The sequence below is a fragment of the Aulonocara stuartgranti genome (assembly GCF_965226115.1).
Source record: "Aulonocara stuartgranti genome assembly, chromosome: 14".
NCBI lineage: Eukaryota > Metazoa > Chordata > Actinopteri > Cichliformes > Cichlidae > Aulonocara > Aulonocara stuartgranti.
Window position 1 is genome coordinate 1592726 of NC_138950.1, and position 17275 is coordinate 1610000.

The 17275-nt window shown below is 45.4% G+C and overlaps 4 protein-coding genes across 6 annotated transcripts in view; 2 read left to right on the forward strand and 2 right to left on the reverse strand.

Moving 5' to 3' along the window:
• Positions 1-5757, reverse strand: cox7a1 (cytochrome c oxidase subunit 7A1). Its single transcript, XM_082502426.1, has 4 exons — positions 5625-5757; positions 727-813; positions 560-644; positions 1-187 (listed from the first exon to the last, which is right to left on the reverse strand). The coding sequence occupies exons 1-4, from the start codon at positions 5637-5639 to the stop codon at positions 129-131; spliced, it is 246 nt and encodes an 81-aa protein (XP_082358552.1). The 5' UTR covers positions 5640-5757; the 3' UTR covers positions 1-128.
• Positions 5758-6568: 811 nt separating this feature from the next.
• LOC309687410 (uncharacterized protein) lies at positions 6569-8819 on the forward strand. Its single transcript, XM_082502388.1, has 3 exons — positions 6569-7266; positions 7583-7718; positions 8001-8819. The coding sequence occupies exons 1-3, from the start codon at positions 6671-6673 to the stop codon at positions 8514-8516; spliced, it is 1248 nt and encodes a 415-aa protein (XP_082358514.1). The 5' UTR covers positions 6569-6670; the 3' UTR covers positions 8517-8819.
• A 163-nt stretch (positions 8820-8982) lies between these two features.
• Positions 8983-11773, reverse strand: LOC309687411 (uncharacterized protein). 3 transcript variants are annotated; one of them, XM_082502389.1, is made up of 5 exons: positions 11511-11773; positions 11085-11176; positions 10512-10706; positions 10347-10423; positions 8983-10090 (listed from the first exon to the last, which is right to left on the reverse strand). In XM_082502389.1, exons 1-5 carry the CDS (start codon positions 11659-11661, stop codon positions 9451-9453), a joined length of 1155 nt encoding a protein of 384 aa, XP_082358515.1. In that variant the 5' UTR covers positions 11662-11773; the 3' UTR covers positions 8983-9450. The 3 variants fall into 3 exon arrangements, 2 of the variants coding, with proteins under 2 accessions (XP_082358515.1, XP_082358516.1); XR_014270735.1 differs by having other exon boundaries at positions 11108-11697; XM_082502390.1 differs by lacking the exon at positions 11085-11176 and having other exon boundaries at positions 11511-11695.
• Positions 11774-12689: 916 nt separating this feature from the next.
• Positions 12690-17275, forward strand: part of rnaset2l (ribonuclease T2, like) — a 9968-nt gene continuing 5382 nt past the window's right edge. The window contains exons 1-7 of the mRNA XM_082502417.1: positions 12690-12790; positions 13246-13447; positions 13759-13826; positions 13941-13998; positions 14297-14364; positions 16131-16244; positions 16386-16434. Coding sequence (XP_082358543.1) covers positions 13256-13447; positions 13759-13826; positions 13941-13998; positions 14297-14364; positions 16131-16244; positions 16386-16434 — 549 coding nt within the window. The 5' untranslated portion in view covers positions 12690-12790; positions 13246-13255. The remainder of the gene's footprint in view (positions 12791-13245; positions 13448-13758; positions 13827-13940; positions 13999-14296; positions 14365-16130; positions 16245-16385; positions 16435-17275) is intronic.

The following is a 17275-nucleotide window of genomic DNA, read 5'->3' on the forward strand; positions in this document are numbered from 1 at the left end:
AACTCTGGATATTTTCTTTATTTGATCTTTGATGAAGGACAGATATGTGGAGACAAATCAAGCAGAGTTACACACAACATATATTAGTGTTAGACCGAGCCAGAGGCTCTTATCCTCCTCTTCCTCCTCTACTCCTTCTTCTGAGGGAATGAGGCGATGAGGAGCCAGTACAGAGAGTAACAGGTTCCTGCGGACAGAACACAAACCAACACTTTACTTCTCACCGTGGCACGCTCGCATCTTTCAGCCCTTCTTCATCTGCACCTCCTCTTTAAACTTTATTACCTTCACACTCTTCACCTTCCTCAGCCAGAGCATTTGACCCACCTGCTCTCATATCAGCTACAACCGTCTTACTATCTTTTAGTATCCTTGTTGGTGATCGTGTGCTGTGATGTGACCCTGAATGCTGTCTGATGCTCATGTTGCACCCTGCTAACACTCACAGACGAAACATCCGTAAAGGTCTGAGCTGTTTCCACACATGCTTTGTTTCTGTCACTAATGCGAGCTTTGTCCTCCTGCACCACAGAAATGCACCTGCTGCAGCGTTCCTCACCTGCGATGGTTAGCGTCATGGTTGCCCGGTAGAGCAGAACATCGCCGGTTCCTCCTTTGATGTGGACCGGCAGCCCGTTGTCCTCCTGTAAGTGCAGGAAACACACGTGCTCGGGTTACACGTATGAAACACCTGAGGCCGGCTGGACGGGTGACGATCGTTCTTACCTGGAAGATTTTCTGGGATTCGGGGACCTTGTTCTTCAGCTGTCTGGCTGAGCTGCTGAAGGCTCGGCTGGCCAGACGTGGAAGTTTCTGGAAACACAGAAAAGCAGCAGAGTGAAGGAAAGATCGCCCGCCTGTCAGGCTGCTGTACTGTGCATGTACAGCAGCCGTCTCATTGGTCCAGTTCATTTAACTGTGAAGCCCAGCGGACAGCTGGCAGCGTCAGCCACCTGTGTCACCGTCCACCTGTCAGTCAAAGAGGCCACGCCCCAAATTTAATCCTTAATGAAGTCAAGGTGGTTATAAAACGCTATAAAAAGTTGTTACCAAGGGGGGCGTTATCCATGGAGGTTTTGTATCACCTGCTTTAAATTTTTAATAACACCTGAGTCCTGAACCTGGAGGCGGGGCTCAGGGCCTAACCCTAACCCTGAGGCCTCTGGCTGACCTGACAGAGCCGTGAAGCACCTGTCTGTGCTTCCTGTGGTCCAGGAAGGAGCCACCTGGAAGCCACTTAGCACAAAGCTGCTGTGCAAGAACAGAGAAAATGAAAGCAAAGCTTTACATGGCAAAGCCAAACCCTGTTTTCTTAATACGTTCTTAAAAATCATTGATTATCCTGGATTTTTCTGTGAGGACTGAAACTGTGCTGAAAATATTCCCACACAAACAGTTATTTTATTCACTGTGAAAGTCGGGGTGTCTCCAGGGTTTTTAAATCCAGAATATTTGGCCTGAAATAAATCCAGCACACATGTGACCCCCTGTCCTCACACAGAGGGACTCCAAGACAAGCAGCTCCACGCTCATTGCTTCACTCAATATCATTAAAATCCTAATCAAGCAAAAGTCCAGACAGACCTCACCCCGTGTAAAAGTCACGTCCTCAGCTTTTGGGCTCATTTCAGAATCGCTCTGTTTCCCAGGCCGTGAGCACCAGCTGCATCTGAGACAAGCTGGCCACTTATATGACGTGAAGAAACATAATGCAGTTTATTTTGTGTTAGGGAGGATTAGGTTTTGTATACTTTATTACTCCCCTGTAGGGAAATTACTCTCTGCATTTAACGCATGCACTCAGCGAAGCGACAGGCGGACGGTGCCTTGCTCACGGGTACTTTAGGGTAGCCGTTCGGTAGATTTGAACCCCCAAGCCTCTGATCATGGGGGCAAAGGCTCTACCTGCTGAGCTATCTCCTCCCACCAAGGAGGGCAATGTTAAAATAAGTTCTTTAAAGGATTTAATATGAAGGCAAAACTAAACATGCTGTGTTAGTGACACACGTGTCTGCATGTGTGCACAGAGAGGACCCGTGTGTTCATTTGGCAGTTCAATGAAAGGCTTCAGTTAGTTAAGAGAGAGAGAGGGAAAATAGTCTTCTTATACAATATTTGAAATTCAAAAACAAAACAAACACTACATTTTAGGAAATAACTGAGTGTTTTCTTGTTTATATGTTTGTTTTGTAATAACTGAACATTGAAGTTTCTCACTAAAATGTCTCCTTACAGCTTTTGTTTGTCTGGAATTAAAAACGCTCGATCATCCAGGCCAGTAAATCCCAGAAGGTTGATTCTGTTCATCTGGACATTTCAGAAACGTTTCATCATCATCAGGTGACGTCTTCAGTCTCAGCTGACTGCGGGTTATAAACAGGACAATGTCTGAAACCAGCAGCACAGGATGAGCTGAATGAGGCTCGTTTCTGCGTCTGACTGCAGGTGTTGGCAGGTCGTTCACGCCTCGTTTGTTTTTATATCTTAAATCTGACATTTGAAAGCGATCGCTTCCTTGTTCCTCACGCAGAGACAGACGCGGCCCTCACGGTCGCTCGTCCATCAGCAGCAGCCAGACCCAGTTTGTCTGGGGTCAGGTTAATGGTCTGACGTGGCTAAAACACGCGGCCTCTCGTCCTCGTGTCGCTTGAACGCGTCTTTCAGCTTTAACAACTTTAAAGAAGAAGAAGAAGAAGTTGTCTTTTTGTGTTTCTTGGTGTGTGAGAGGGTGGGGGGGATTTTATTTTGAAAACAACTTCCTGTCTGTCATTTCGTCTGACTGTGCAGCAGCAGCGGTGTCTCTTTAAGAACGCTGCATGACTTTTTAATCGCCCACTAAGGTCACCTCGGGTAGCTGAGGGGCGTGACTGACAGCGCTGAGAGCCAATCACAGAGCCTGGAACTGATGCTTAGACCTATCCAGAGTCAGAGGCAGTGTGTGTGTGTGTGTGTGTGAGTGTGTGTGTGTATGTGTATGTGTGTGTGCGTGTGTGTGTGTGTGTGTTTGTGTGCGTGTGTGTGTGTGTGTGTGTGTGTGCGTGTATGTGTGTGTGTGTGTGTATGTGTGTGTGTGTGTATGTGTCTGTTTGTGTGTCTGTGTGTGTGCGTGTGTATGTGTGTGTGTGCGTGTTTGTGTGCGTGTGTCTGTTTGTGTGCGTGTGTGCGTGGGTATGTGTGTGTGTGTGTGTGTGTTTCTGTGCGTGTGTTTGTGTGTGTCTGTTTGTGTGTCTGTCTGTGTGTGTGTGTGTGTTTGTGTGCGTGTGTGTGCGTGCGTGTGTGTGTGATGAGAGAAAAAAAATGTGTGTGCAGTCCTAACACAACATGCAAGAACATCCAGAGGTTCAGAGGTTAAAGGTCAGATACAGCTCATACAGGAGTGGTTAATGTAACTTGAGAGTGAGGTAGTTTTACGCCTCACAGGTAAAGGTGAAGACACGACGGCTTCAGGAACATGGCCGCTCTCCTGAACACGTCCGCAGGGTTAAACTGAGGAAACTTGGATCTTTAAGGGCGATCGTGGCCCAAGAGGTGGGAGTTCACCTTGTACTTGGAAGGTTGCCGGTTCGAGCCCCGGCTCGGACAGCCTTGGTCGTTGTGTCCTTGGGCGAAACTTTGTGTAAAGCGCTACACAAATACAGGCCATTTACCATTTTAAGCTCGAATTAGTTTGTGTTAACGAGCTGCGTCCTACAGAAGCTGACCTCTGCTGAGTCTCATCCTCCAACACAAACGTGCGCAGCTGGATGTCTGAGCGGTTGTTCCTACTTCTACACCTGCGTGACGTAGATGGACGAAGCCGCTCGCTCGGCATCTGACGGTGATGTTGGCGTCGCTGGGACCCGAGCGTACTCGCATATGTGGAAAGTGAAATCTCTGCTTTACAGTTTTCCCGCTTATTTCTTTTTTCGATAAATTAGACGGATGAAGCTCCACGTGAAGAGGAAGATGAATGACAGTGAAACCCTGAGCAGGTCAGCGGCGCCCTGCTGGATGTCGGGGGACGAACACGGGAAAAGATTTCACGAAGACTGCAGTGATTTCACCGAGAGCCGACTTTGTTTGGCTAACCTGAGACTCTGATCAGTGCAGCGGGAGAGTGTTTCAGGCTGAGGATGTTTATCCTGCACTGAGTCCAGCTCACTGAAACCAGCTGCTGTGACATTTAGCATCTGTCACCCATGAGGGAGAGTGTCCCTAACCGACCAATCAGCACGCAGTATCGGCTTCGCTGTGAGAAAATCTGAAGGACGTTTGTGCGGTTTTCTTTCAGGTCATCGATGTGCATCATAGATAAAATGGTTTTATCTGGAAGCAGCGCCTTCATTAATTTTAATAATAATAATATTACTGGAATAGTGACAGTTTCTTTCTTTCTGTGTAAACAGTGCTCCAAGGACTCGACTCCTTTCTTGAAGAAGTTATTTTATCCTTTTCACTCCCTCCCTGTGATTCATTGCAGTTTTTGGAAGAAAAGGATTTTGACAGGAAGTGGACGTGCCAGCGGATCAGCTCCAGCAGGATGTTCAGAAAGACACTGTGTCAGAATATCTGTGGCTGTGATTGGTCCTCGTGGCTTGGAGTGACCCGTCCAGCGTCTCCTTGACTGCTTGGACTCTGCTACAGCAGCTTTGCATGATTCAGAGTTCAAAATAATCCTTCTTTGTCTCACTTTGGATCTCAGCAGCTGCTCAGTCTGAAACAAGCTGTTTTAGCCCCGCCCCTTCTAAGGCCATCATGAGATATCGAAGCTCAACAGCAGGTCTCTTCTGATAGAAACGCTGCTGACTGTCCTGTGAATGTGACCCACTGTGGACCCACTGTATGCAAAGAACTGGTTTCCATAACATCCCTCTGGTGACGTATGGTTGGCGGTTCAGGTCTTTATCAGGAACAAAGCCCCCCTTCACATTTTCCTAAACTCGATCTGTGCTGGGCCAACTGCAGGTCCCGGGCCTTATGTTGGACACCCCTGCTTTGTGCCAGCTGTCTGCTGACGGTCACGCGGCCACATTAAGAGCGTCGTGCAGGTGTTTGGCTCACAGAGGTCACTGCTGCGTAAACTGGTGACCTTCGATCTGATCCTCAGAGCTCTCACCAGCACTTCTCACGAGCCTTTAAAATCATGACACATGTTGTACACACACACACACACACACACACACACACACACACACACACACACACACACACACACAGGTGCTATAACACCAAACAATGCAACAGCTCTAGCCCCTGTGTTAGTGCGGTGGACAGAATATTAGGAACGTTTGAAGCAAACAGCCTCTCTCTCTCTCTGCTGTGTGTGCGTCATTGTGGACGTGCTGCTGCACTGTGTGACTAACAGGTGAGCAACAGGTGTGTGCGAGAGAAACGAGGTGGAAACAGCTGCAGCCCGTCAACAGATCCTCTATCGTTAAAAACTGATAATGCAGACGGAGTAAACCTGAGCTGCTGATCCAAAGGTCAGGCCTGATCGCGGCGCCCTGCGCGCTGTCTGCCCTTCAGCTCGTCTAACTCACATTAGATATGCCGAAGCTTCACACACACACACGCACACACACGCACACACACACACGCACACACAGAAGTGTGAGAAAAAGAAGAAAAAGAAGAGCTGTAGTTACCACGAGGTGATTCATGTCGAGCTGTGCTGCCTCTCTTCAACCTCACAAGGACATGCGCACACACACAGAGTCTCAGTGTTTCTGACACGCTGCCAAACTACGATCTGCTGCAGAGGCCAAACTGTCTGCGCTCGGCAGGAAGTAAACACGACACTGCAGCTTTGCATTGTGCAAAAGTCTTGAGCCACCCAAGCAGTCGGGCTTTGGCGTAATGCTTAAGTGCTCTTGAGCAACATTTCTCCCACTTTGTGGAACTCTGTTTTTCTCTCATGAATCATTCAAACATTAAAGGCTTCAAGGGATGAAGCAGTGTGTCTGTGCGTCACAGCTTCCTTTACGCTCTTTTTTCTGTCAGTAACAAAGAACATTGTTTTAGTTGAAACACAAAAAAGGAAGTGGAGGAGAAAAGAGGAAGTGTCAGACCTACAAAATAAACTATCTACAGCATCTGAAAGTCATGCTCTTATGGTCCAGATGTCAAGAGGAATCTATTAACGTGTCCCTTAAGACAAAAACGTTCAGACGTGAACTCACATACAAGGTCTTAAATAATCAGGCCCCATCTTATCTTAATGACCTTGTAGTACCATATCACCCTATTAGAGCACTTCGCTCTCGCTCTGCAGGCCTACTTGTTGTTCCTAGAGTATTTAAAAGTAGAATGGGAGGCAGAGCCTTCAGTTTTCAGGCCCCTCTTCTGTGGAACCAGCTTCCAGTTTGGATTCAGGAGACAGACACTATCTCTACTTTCAAGATTAGGCTTCAAACTTTCCTTTTTGCTAAAGCATATAGTTAGGGCTGGACCAGGTGACCCTGAACCCTCCCTTAGTTATGCTGCAATAGACGTAGGCTGCCGGGGATTCCCATGATGCACTGGGTGTTTCTTCTTTACTCACTATGTGTTAACAGACCTCTCTGCATTTAATCATTACTTATAGACTACTTGCACTAGGGCATGTGACGTATTTCCGTTTCCAAATAGTACCGCTTGTGCGTTTCCGGTACGTTTGCTTATCTATCGGTAGCTATGCTAATGTCGCTTCAGAATGAGTATAAAAAGGAAAGTATTTAAAACAGAACATTTTCAAAAACAGGAGAAGAAATACTCCGAGCATTGCTGTGTCCCACTTTGTTCAGCTTCAGCCAAATTTAATGGCATACTAAGTTTTCATGCCTTTCCGACCCATTCCGACTTGAGAAGACAATGGCTGGTAAATATACGCCGGGATCATTTCACGATCACCTCTCACACCAGGGTCTGCTGCAGACACTTTGCCAGTGATCAACTCATAGAGCCAACAACCCTCGATGGTCGAAGGCGGCTTATTAAAGGTGCTGTACCAACACTTTTTGAGTGGAATGGCTATAAAGTTGAACCACCGCGGCGTAGTGTTTGGGAGAGAACGGAGCGACGCCCTGAACTAGTTCCTCCTGACGATCAAGAAGAGCAAAGTCTTACAAGAGATCATGACTACTGCTCAGTCCCTGAGCCGTCTGCATTGGACATATCAGCATCAGCTGCAGAAGACCTGTCCAAAGACGTGGAGACTCTGAGGAAGGAAATACAGGAGTTACGTGTCCAGCGAGAATTTGGGTTACAGCGTTTTGCTGGCTCCGACACTGACATCCGATTCTATACCAGGTACATCTAAGTTCTATTCAAGCTAACTGTTTAAAATATACCAAGGTCACCATCAGTTAAATTTCGAAAGTTTTTCCAGTCTTAATGAAAACAAAATAGAAATGTACTTTTTCTCTGCTGATTGTATGTTTTATGTAGATGCTTTAGTATTTAAACGATATCCTAATGCTACAGGTAAAATACAACACCAAATACTCTTAATCAAACTATTTTATACAGCATTCCATTAGCATATTTGTCACAGTTCACATTATTTTTATGTCAGTGTGTAATGTTAATTAATGATTGACATGATGTATGTCTCTCTCGTGAATAGATTTCCAAGCTATGATCATTTGATGGCATTCTGGGTTTTGATTGAGCCTTGCATCTATAAAATGATCCGGGTTTCAAGAGCCAAGTCAGCTGCCAATCGGAACGAAGAAGTGTTGACACCTGCACGCACATCAACAGTAGGTTATGGGTTTGTTGGTAGTTAGAACTAGAGGTGTAATGTTATTGTATTTATGTACAATAACATTACATTATGTACAGTAGCATACATACACAGGTGTATGTATGCTAGACTCAGTATCCTTTACATACATACACCTGTGCACTACAGCACCTCATTGTTTACCCCATGGTACAGTATGGTATGCCTAACCATTACAAAACATTTAGCCAAGAAAAGCATAATTTTACTAGTTCATAGCTTAAGGAGTAACATTTTCCCTTTTGTTTTCACCTTCCAGAGGCAGCTGCTACAGCCAATTGATGAGTTTTTTCTTTTCCTGGTTTTCCTGTCAGTTGGTTTGAAGGAGAGGGACCTGGCACACCGATTTAACATACACCAGTCCACAGTGAGCCGCATTATTGCAACATGGACAAATTTTCTTGCCACTGCACTGGGGTCTCAGTGCATCTGGCTTACACGTGAAGAAGTGCAAGCTTACCTCCCTGAGGAATTCAAAGATTTCTCAGACACCCAGATGGGCTTCCTAATCACTGATTGTTGTAAATGCAAAGTGTACTGCCCACCTTTTCTATCTAAGCAGAAGCAGATGCCAGCATACCAGGTTAAGGAGACGCAGGCCATAGCCAGACTCAGGGTACATGTGGAGCGAGTCATTAGGAGGATCAAACAGAACAAACTTTTTGATAGCATCATTACCATGTCACATGTTTATAATATCAACCAACTGTTTGCAGTGGCATGTATGCTGTCAAATTACCAGAACACAGCATTAGTTAAAAAATGGGTTAAGTGAGACAAGATGGATTTTTCCCAAGACACCAGTGCCAGTACAAGTAACTTATGGAAAATGACCTGCAGCTGAGGCCACTACAGTTGCATTTCTTCCTTCTCAGCTGACAATACTTGATTACAGAACTGGTACTTGAGTGCTGATAGTTGAGTTTCAGTTATTGATAATTCAAATTCATTGCAAATGTTTAATGTTAATAATACTGTTTAATTATATTACTATATTACTATTCAGATTCAACAAAACTGTTTATCAAAATTATAAAGTAAATCACTAAATCGTTTTAAAACCATAAGTGACATTGAACTTTTGGAACATCAAAAATACCATTTGTCATTTTCTACAGTTCAGTTATTGTCTAAATGTATATCAGTATGCTAACCATGGAGTTTTAAATACTTACCATGTAAATAAGTTCTGCACAAATTCAACGTTTTAATGTGTGTTTTTAAAAATTAAATTGATGCCATTGCTTAAATAACAGTTTATTGATGTCACATAAAAGTAACATGTAACAACAAAAGAATTCATGAAATATATTGAAAATAAAACATCAGTTATTTTGTTCCAGCCTGAAGGATCTGTTTTTCTTTTTGCTGTTTTCACTGTTCATTTTTTCAAACACGGGTATCTTGGCATATATATGTAAAAAAAGAAATAGTCTGCCTTTTCTCTGATTGCATTGTGCACATCTGTATCCATGTATATTCTTTGCACTAGGTAGTCCTCTTGTGCCCACACAACAAAGTCACACCACTGCATCCCACTGATGAGCAGTTGTCCTTGCACTTGCCAGTAATATGCGTGGCTCTTTTTTAGTTTAGGGGTACCACGTTCCATCTGCACATATTTGCAGTCAATAAAGTTTTGTACATTGGGACATTTGAATTCGACGAAGCCAAACTGGGGGTATTCATTGGGGTCAAAAACAACACCATCAGGAGATGCAGCAAGCAATGGGGTGAATGACCAGACCACAGGGTGAGTAGTTAACATTCATTAGCCTACTATACTCTGCTGCTATTGCAGGCTCCATCTCAGTTCCTCTCCTCATGTCTGCTGTCTGCCTTGTTCCCTTCAATATACGCTCTGCTAGTGACTCGGCCGAGCTCTGGCCTCTGACGTGACACACCTCCCGAAACCTAGAGGCAGTCACTCTGGGCCTGCGGAGCTGATGCCACTCAGACGAAGAGCTTTGCTCACGTATAGCTTCCTCTATTTTGTGAGCCATTTCCAGAGTTACAGACAAGCTTTTCAGATGCAGAAGCTCTTCTTCTGAGCACACAAACACACAATCTGATGGCAAGATGTCATACCCCTCCAGAGGCAAGTGCGGTGTTGGTGGTGCATCGCGGTGTAGTGTGATGTACCGGGTTGTCAAAACCGGCTGCTGATATGACAGAACACTGCCCTCCTGCACCAGCCCAAAGCCACTTTCCACAAGCTGCTTGTCAGGTCTCATGTTCATTGTGGTCACAAGTGGCCTGTCCTCAATATTAAATTTTGCATATGCCTCCGTTATTCTGAACAAGCAGGGATCTGGTAACGGACCCACCATGCCTCTGTAGAAGCCACTCCTAAAGAAAACCTCAATGACAATAATGTAAGGAAGAAGGTTGTTATACTGAACAACAACTAAACTAAAAACTAAAAGGTGTAAAACAGTGGTGCATAAGTTAGAGACTGGGATGTATATGTACATGACTGAGTTAGCCGTCTTCAGAAAGTGTAATGTTGTATGTAAATTAATACCTATTCTGACACATGTATGTATGAAAAAAATAGCAACATACATTTGTAACACATGAAACCAAATTTTACAAATGTAATTACCGTACTCCAGTCTGGGCCATCCTATTTGGTACCGGCTTAGTGAAGATCATGGAGTTGATGGGTCCTGGCCTCACACCCTAACAGAAGACACATTTACTATGGATGGTGTTGCTGTTCATATGTAAACATGGACTAATTCAAAAACTTTAACCTCATTTAAATTACCACTGTCCGTGGCTTGTGCCATTGCTGTTCAGATTCCGTGCAGCTATGCACAGGGGGGACAACCGGCACTCTGAGTTGTGAGTAGTGTGCTGTTTGGAAGAGCAGTGCCACTGTGTGATTGCACATAACAGCGCCTGCCACACAGGAGCACTGGCTATGTGTCAGTATCACCGGCGATGAATCCAGAAGCTTAATCTAAGAAGAAAGAACGAAAATTAAAAATGTAACATCTTCATGGAAGAGCTGAACAGGAACATAGTTCAGTGTTATGGTTACGTACCCTCCTGAATGCTTAGTGTTTCCTTCTCTCCCTATTAAAACAACTTAACCATGCTTGATAACTGTAATAACTTAGATTGTGTATATTTGCAGTATTAACTTGTTGTCAAATGTTTCTGATCACCCAAACACACGTTGATTTAACTATCTGACTAGTCAAATTAGGAGTGATAAAGCAGGGAGACAAGGAAAACATTCAAGTTGATGGGCCTTTAGGAATGAACTTAACTAATGCTTAAATGAACTGAACCCCACAGAACGGGGATTAACAACTTTACACAGCTTCCTGCCTACACTTAGTCTGTGTGGTGCCTCACTCTTCCTCATCGACCTGTAGCACAGGGCTCTCACACCGACCTCCCCTGACAACCTGTCTTTATTGGACACTGAATAAAGATACAAGTACCATTAGCATTATTTCTGTATTACTCATTTCAGCATGTCTTAAACATATATATTTTACACTTAGCAAGAGTAGCATTAGGTAGTTAACTACCTCCATAGTTAGCCAACTACCTAACGCTATTATAACAGTGTCTAACAACAAAAGTGACATTAGTTAAGAAAACCTCAACTATAGTTTAGGACGACATAAAACACCGTTTAAGAAAACATGTAATGTAGAGAACTGACATCAAATGAAGGACATAGCGGAGTAACGTAGTGTTTGCATTTGACGTTAGCTAGCGTTTCTTTGTCGGTTAATTTACGTTTTCTTACCTTCGTAGTTGTGTATATATGATGCAGCATATAACTTAAATCCTTTATCTAATTTGCTGGCGGGGGTAGTCGTCACTCTGCAAATCCGATGAACATCGGTGATGTTCAATTTTGGGAGCTCTTGTAGGCATCGAGTGTAGAACGTCGCCATGGTTTAACCGCACCGGAAGCACTGGGGCAGGACTACATAGAACGCGGAAGTGTTAGTGCAAGTAGTCCATTATTATCTCTGTCTCTCTTCCACAGCATGTCTTTATCCTGTCTTCCTTCTCTCACCCCAACCAATCACAGCTGATGGCCCCGCCCCTCCCTGAGCCTGGTTCTGCCGGAGGTTTCTTCCTGTTAAAAGGGAGTTTTTCCTTCCCAGGTGATCATCTGGCTGCTGGGTTTCTCTGTATGTATTATTGTAGGGTCTATCTTCCAATATAAAGCACTTTGAGGTGACTGTTGTAATTTGGCGCCGTGTAAATAAAACTAAATTGAATTACCAGGACAAACAGAGGGAACGACTCTGGGCTAAAAGGCACTCAGTAAGAAGAGTCTGATGAGGCCGAGCACACAGAAGGGAGCCTTCCTCTCAGGCCGCCGTGCCGAGTCCTGCAGCCGGCTCGGCTGACCTGCTTCCATCACTCATGGGATCTCATGGCAGAGGGATCTGTACTTCTACTTAATTACAGATACTTGTGTTAAAAATACTCCAGTATAACCTGAAGTACTCATTCAACTTCTTTACTCAAGTAGAGGTGAAAAAGTACAGAGTGTGAAATGTACTCAGAGTAAGGAAGTAAGAAGCAGCACCACGTTGCTAGCACCTATTTTAATGCACAGCTAAATATAATATGAGTGCATGAGAATACAAATGATCCTTAATCTAAATTCTGATTGTCATGAATGTACTCGAGTACATTAGAAGAGAATAGAAACATCTGTGTTGCATGATGGAGGGTGACCTGGCCTCCACAGCTAAACAGAAACATGAGGCGAGTCGAGGGTTACAGTGAGAGGCAGCAGGAACATGAAGACCTGCTGAGTGAAAGCAGAAGTCCTCGGAGGCTGTACAGCCACCCAGGGTTTAAACTGCTCCACCTCTGTCAGGTGGAGGGAAGTGAAGCACAGCCTGTGCTTCCCCTGAGCACTCAGAGCTTGTTTAATCTCAGAAACACTGAGCTGAGTTTCACTTCTTGCTTTTTGAGAAATATCTGAGTGAAACTGTCAGAGCTGCTCAGTGCAGCAGCTGCAGCCGCCCAGCTCCACCTCAGAGCCTCCATCACCACACACAGGTAAGGAGACAGCGCCGTGATGTTTGGTAAAGTGCTGCAGGAGGGAGAGCGATCGCCTCCGGTCTGGTCTGATCCTGAAGTCTTGTGTTTTCTTCAGCAGCTTTGCAAACTTAAGCCGTGCTGCAAACCTCCCAAACAGCCTCACTAATCACACTGCTGTGAACTTTAACCTTTCACCTGCTAACTCACAGTCTGAGAAGGAGCTTGTGGTTTTGATGCTTTGACTTCGAGGTGAGTTTCCTGCTTGTGAATAATCTCTCGCTGCAGAAACGGTTCCCAGACTGATGGAGCAACAGTCTCGCCTCCTTAAGCTGCCAAATCCTCTGCTTTTGCCGCTCACACGGATGATGATCAGCACCACCTGATTCCAGTGGAAGCAGCGGTGTAGGGCGTAGTTGGTCTCAGGAGAGTAATTGGAAAATACATTTCTACTTCAGCTCTGTTTTGTGTTGCAGTCTGGAGGAGATGCACCGCTCACTGCTGCCCCTGCTGGTCAGCCTGAGTCCTGCTATTCTGTTCCTGTTGCCTGGCATCATTGTGACACAGGAAGGACTCTGGGAGGACTACAAATATGGCCACGGTGACCTGGACAACCACAATTTCTGCACCTGGAAGTGCCTCATGTTCACGCTGCAATGGCCGGGCACGTTTTGTCAGGTGAGCATTGGGCTGTGCATCAGGAAATGGTGGTGTTCCCCTTCACAGTAAAAGCTGCGACTTCTGAAACATCTGCAGCGGTCAAATTTAAGAAGAGCTAAAGACATAAATACACACACTGAAAATATCCTTTAAACAATGACGTGTTTGTGTCCTTTAAGAAGGGAAACCAGGAAGAGGCAAAGTAAAAGAAATGAGGCTGAAAAGGAAACGAGCCATAAGAGAGTAGGAATGGAGAGGGTAGGGAAAAAGAAGGCAGGAAGGTGGCGAGTTCTTCTTCTGTGGTGTCTAACATGCTGTCTGTCCCTCAGTCTCTGAACAACGTGAGTCTCTGCAGGATTCCTCCAACCGTCAACAACTGGACCATCCACGGCCTTTGGTAACCCCACCCTGCTGCAGCAGCTGAGATTACTCCCAGTGTTCAGACTGATCAGTGTTATTGATCCTGGGTTGTCCTGTTGATTTCATTGGCTGTTTGCGTTTGTGCCTGCAGGCCCCTCCACGCTAAGAACCGCTGCGACTGCTGGCCGATGTTCCCCTCTGACGTCCAGGTGAGTCCTGGTTATGCAGCACTGTGCAAAGGTCTTCAGGAAGCCCTCATTTCTTTCCAAACAAACGTGGAAATAACTTAAATGGGAAAACATGCACAGAGGCCGACAGTGATCACTGACTGTTTTTAGGGCCTGGTTCAGATTAAACGGAACAAGATACAAAGCATTAAAACATGTGAAAAACCCAGAGGCAGGATTCATCACTTAGAGACCGGATAGACTCTGCCTCTATAAATGCAAATGCATCAGGAGGCTCCTGTTGCAGTGATCATCAAACACTGACGTTCTTGTTTTTCAGGAGCTGAAGGCGGAGCTGACTGAACTCTGGCCGTCATTTGTGAGATTCAAGTCCAACTTCCACTTCTGGTACTCACCTTCATCGACACACAATGTCCAGCAGGGGGCGACGCCTCTAACATCTCATTATATGACAGTCTATCAGAAATACGAGCCTACTTTTAACTCAATCTATGACCTCTGCAAACACATCCATTGTCAGTTTGAGCTTTTAGTTGTTAGTCTCAAGACTTCAGGAAGGAAAGGAAACAATCATTCATGTGAGGAAATAAGATGAGAAATGAAAGCAGGCAGTTCAAGGAAAAGAGGAGGTCACAAACAAAAAGACCTGAACTCTTTCATGGCATGCATTTTTAATTTCTCTTTGTGAAATGTTTTCAATATTGTGATCGATCCAATCATGGGCAGGACCTGCAACGGCCGCCGTGGAGTCCAGTATGCTGATGACCAATCTGCAACCGACTTGCTGTTAGCAGATGACAGCGCCATCTTTGCGGAAAATGATGCAGAGGCTACACATATTCTACACGACATCACCCAATTTGCTCAACCACATGGTCTCAACACCAAAGTCCTTACTACTGCCGGGTCGCCAGCCACCGTGCATCTCAAAGGTGTGCAAATCGAACAAGTGCGGGAATTCAAATACCTCGGCTCTCTGGTCCAAGAAAAGAAAGTGGCATCAAGAGCGGAAATAGATTCAAGAATTGGTTAAACGGCAGCGGCTTTCGCCTCCCTCCGATGGTGCGTCTGGAAGAAGACAAACGTCACCCTCACCACCAAAATCCGCCTGTACCGTACACTGGTGTTGCCCATTCTTCTCTATGGGTCGGAGACCTGGGTCATCCTCAAACACGACCTCTTCCAGATGCGCTGTTTGAGTCAGATTCTCCGAGCGTCCGTGATCGTCTCAGCAACAGCGTGATACGTAGTCAACGTCACCAGCAGCCGTCAGTGGAAGAGCTGATTAGGAAGCGACGTCTGCAATGGTTTGGCCACATGTGCCGCATGAGCAACCGTCGCCTGTCATATCGCCTTTTGATGCAGCAGACTCTCCGCCGTCTGGAGAGTCAAGCGTGATGCGCCCAAGAAGACGTCATCAAGCAAATTGAAGATGACCTTAAACAACGACGTCTAACCCTCGAGCAAGCAAAGGTGAAAGCAAGAGACCACAAGGCCTGGAAGGCACCCACAGCGACGTAGTGGCTTTGTGGACAACCTCCCCGCCGAGCACCAGCGAGGGACAAAAGAAGAAGAAAGAATGTAAAAACAAACGGGACTTTGTTTCTGGGAAAATGAGATCCACTTCGCTTTAAATTTCGATAGAACAGCGGCAGTATAACGTCCCCGTAAGTGGACATCAGGCCCATGCAAAATTTAGTATTTTGGTCTAGACAACCCAAAATGTGATGTCCACATATGTGGACGCCAGGTCCTAGGAGGTTAAGGAAGGAAACAAGGGGGGTGGCAAGGAAAGGTTTGTTAAAGGCAGGAAAAATGTTCCTAGAGAGAGAGTGAGAGTGAAGGAAGTAAAGAGTAAGTGTGAGGAAGGAAATTAGGGGAGAACCAAAGAAATAAAGGAAGGAATTAGGGTTATAGAAAAGGAAGAAAAATTATGGTGTACAAAGGTTAGAGGAGGAAATGAGGAAATAAGGGGACAAGAGAGAGGAAAAGAAAGGAAGGATAAAGAAGGAAAGGAAGCAAATGACATCTTGAGGAAATGAAGGTACAGGGAGGTGAGTAAAAGGGTTTAGGAAATGAGGGGAAGCAGAACGTGACCCTGTAAACTCACTCGGGTTGTGATTCTCTTCCTAAAGCGTGTTTCTGTGCGTCAGGAGGGACGAGTGGAGGAAACACGGAGCGAGCGCGGCGTGCGTGGAAGGAATGAACTCTCCGCTCAGATACTTCCAGGTCTGCGTCAAACTGCGAGCACGGTTCGACATCCACAGGTGAGTTCAGCTCTTCTTCAAACTGGGACCCCGAGGTCGATCCTCACGTTCCCATCTGTGCGCCGTGGAAACGCCAGTTACGCCACACAGCTGCTCAGGTGAGCTCTGAAACGAACAGTGATGTTTTATTTGTGTCTGCAGCCTGCTGGAGGACGCCGGCATCACTCCGTCCTGTGAGCGACCCTACAAGGTAACAGTCGACAAATCCAACTCTGACCTGGGGAAGGGTTTTTCAAGCCTCTCATGAGCCAAACTCAACTTCCGACTTTTTCTAAAAGGTTAAAAAACCGGAACCTTTTATTAACTCTGCTGATCATTTGTCAGAAACACCTTAAAGCTGTTCTCGGGTCTTACAGCTCCTGTTCCACGGTTAGAGGTTCAGATTAAACCAAAGTTTCTGATAATGAGCTCATCAGTTAAAGCTCAGGCTGCAGACTGTGTCACCCACCTGCTGTCCAAATATGCTGCTTACGAGGAGCAGCCAATCAGAATAACAGCTGACTTTAAGGGGGAGGAGCCGACATATCTCGTTTCATATGAAGTGAAGCCCAGTATGAGCTAAAGTAGGATTATTCTGAACACAGAATCATGCAAAGCCATCAATAAAACCACAGAACTGGAAATTAGCAGGTCGGCTTTGAAATATTATCCATGTGTTATTTAAACTAGAAGTCTAAAATTATCACGTGGAGGCTCATCATGGTGATCGTTTTAAGCCAGCTCACCTCCTGCAACCACTTTTCCGAGAATACGTGCTTCTTTTGCAGTTCGGGCTCCTCCTGACATTTCTTTGGAGGTGGAGGAACACCAGAGTAATTGCTAAAAGGAGCTTCTTCACCATTTGTTCTAAACAAATGTCTGTCCTCCTCCAGAAAATCTTATGTACGCAAACGCACATTGCAACTTCATTGTGTTGGGTCTTTTATTTTGACAGCGAATGCGCACCTGCGAACCACTTATGTGCACCCCTGATTATATCAATGAGATGTCCCCACAAGGATATAAATACGTGTGTGTGTGTGTGTGTGTGT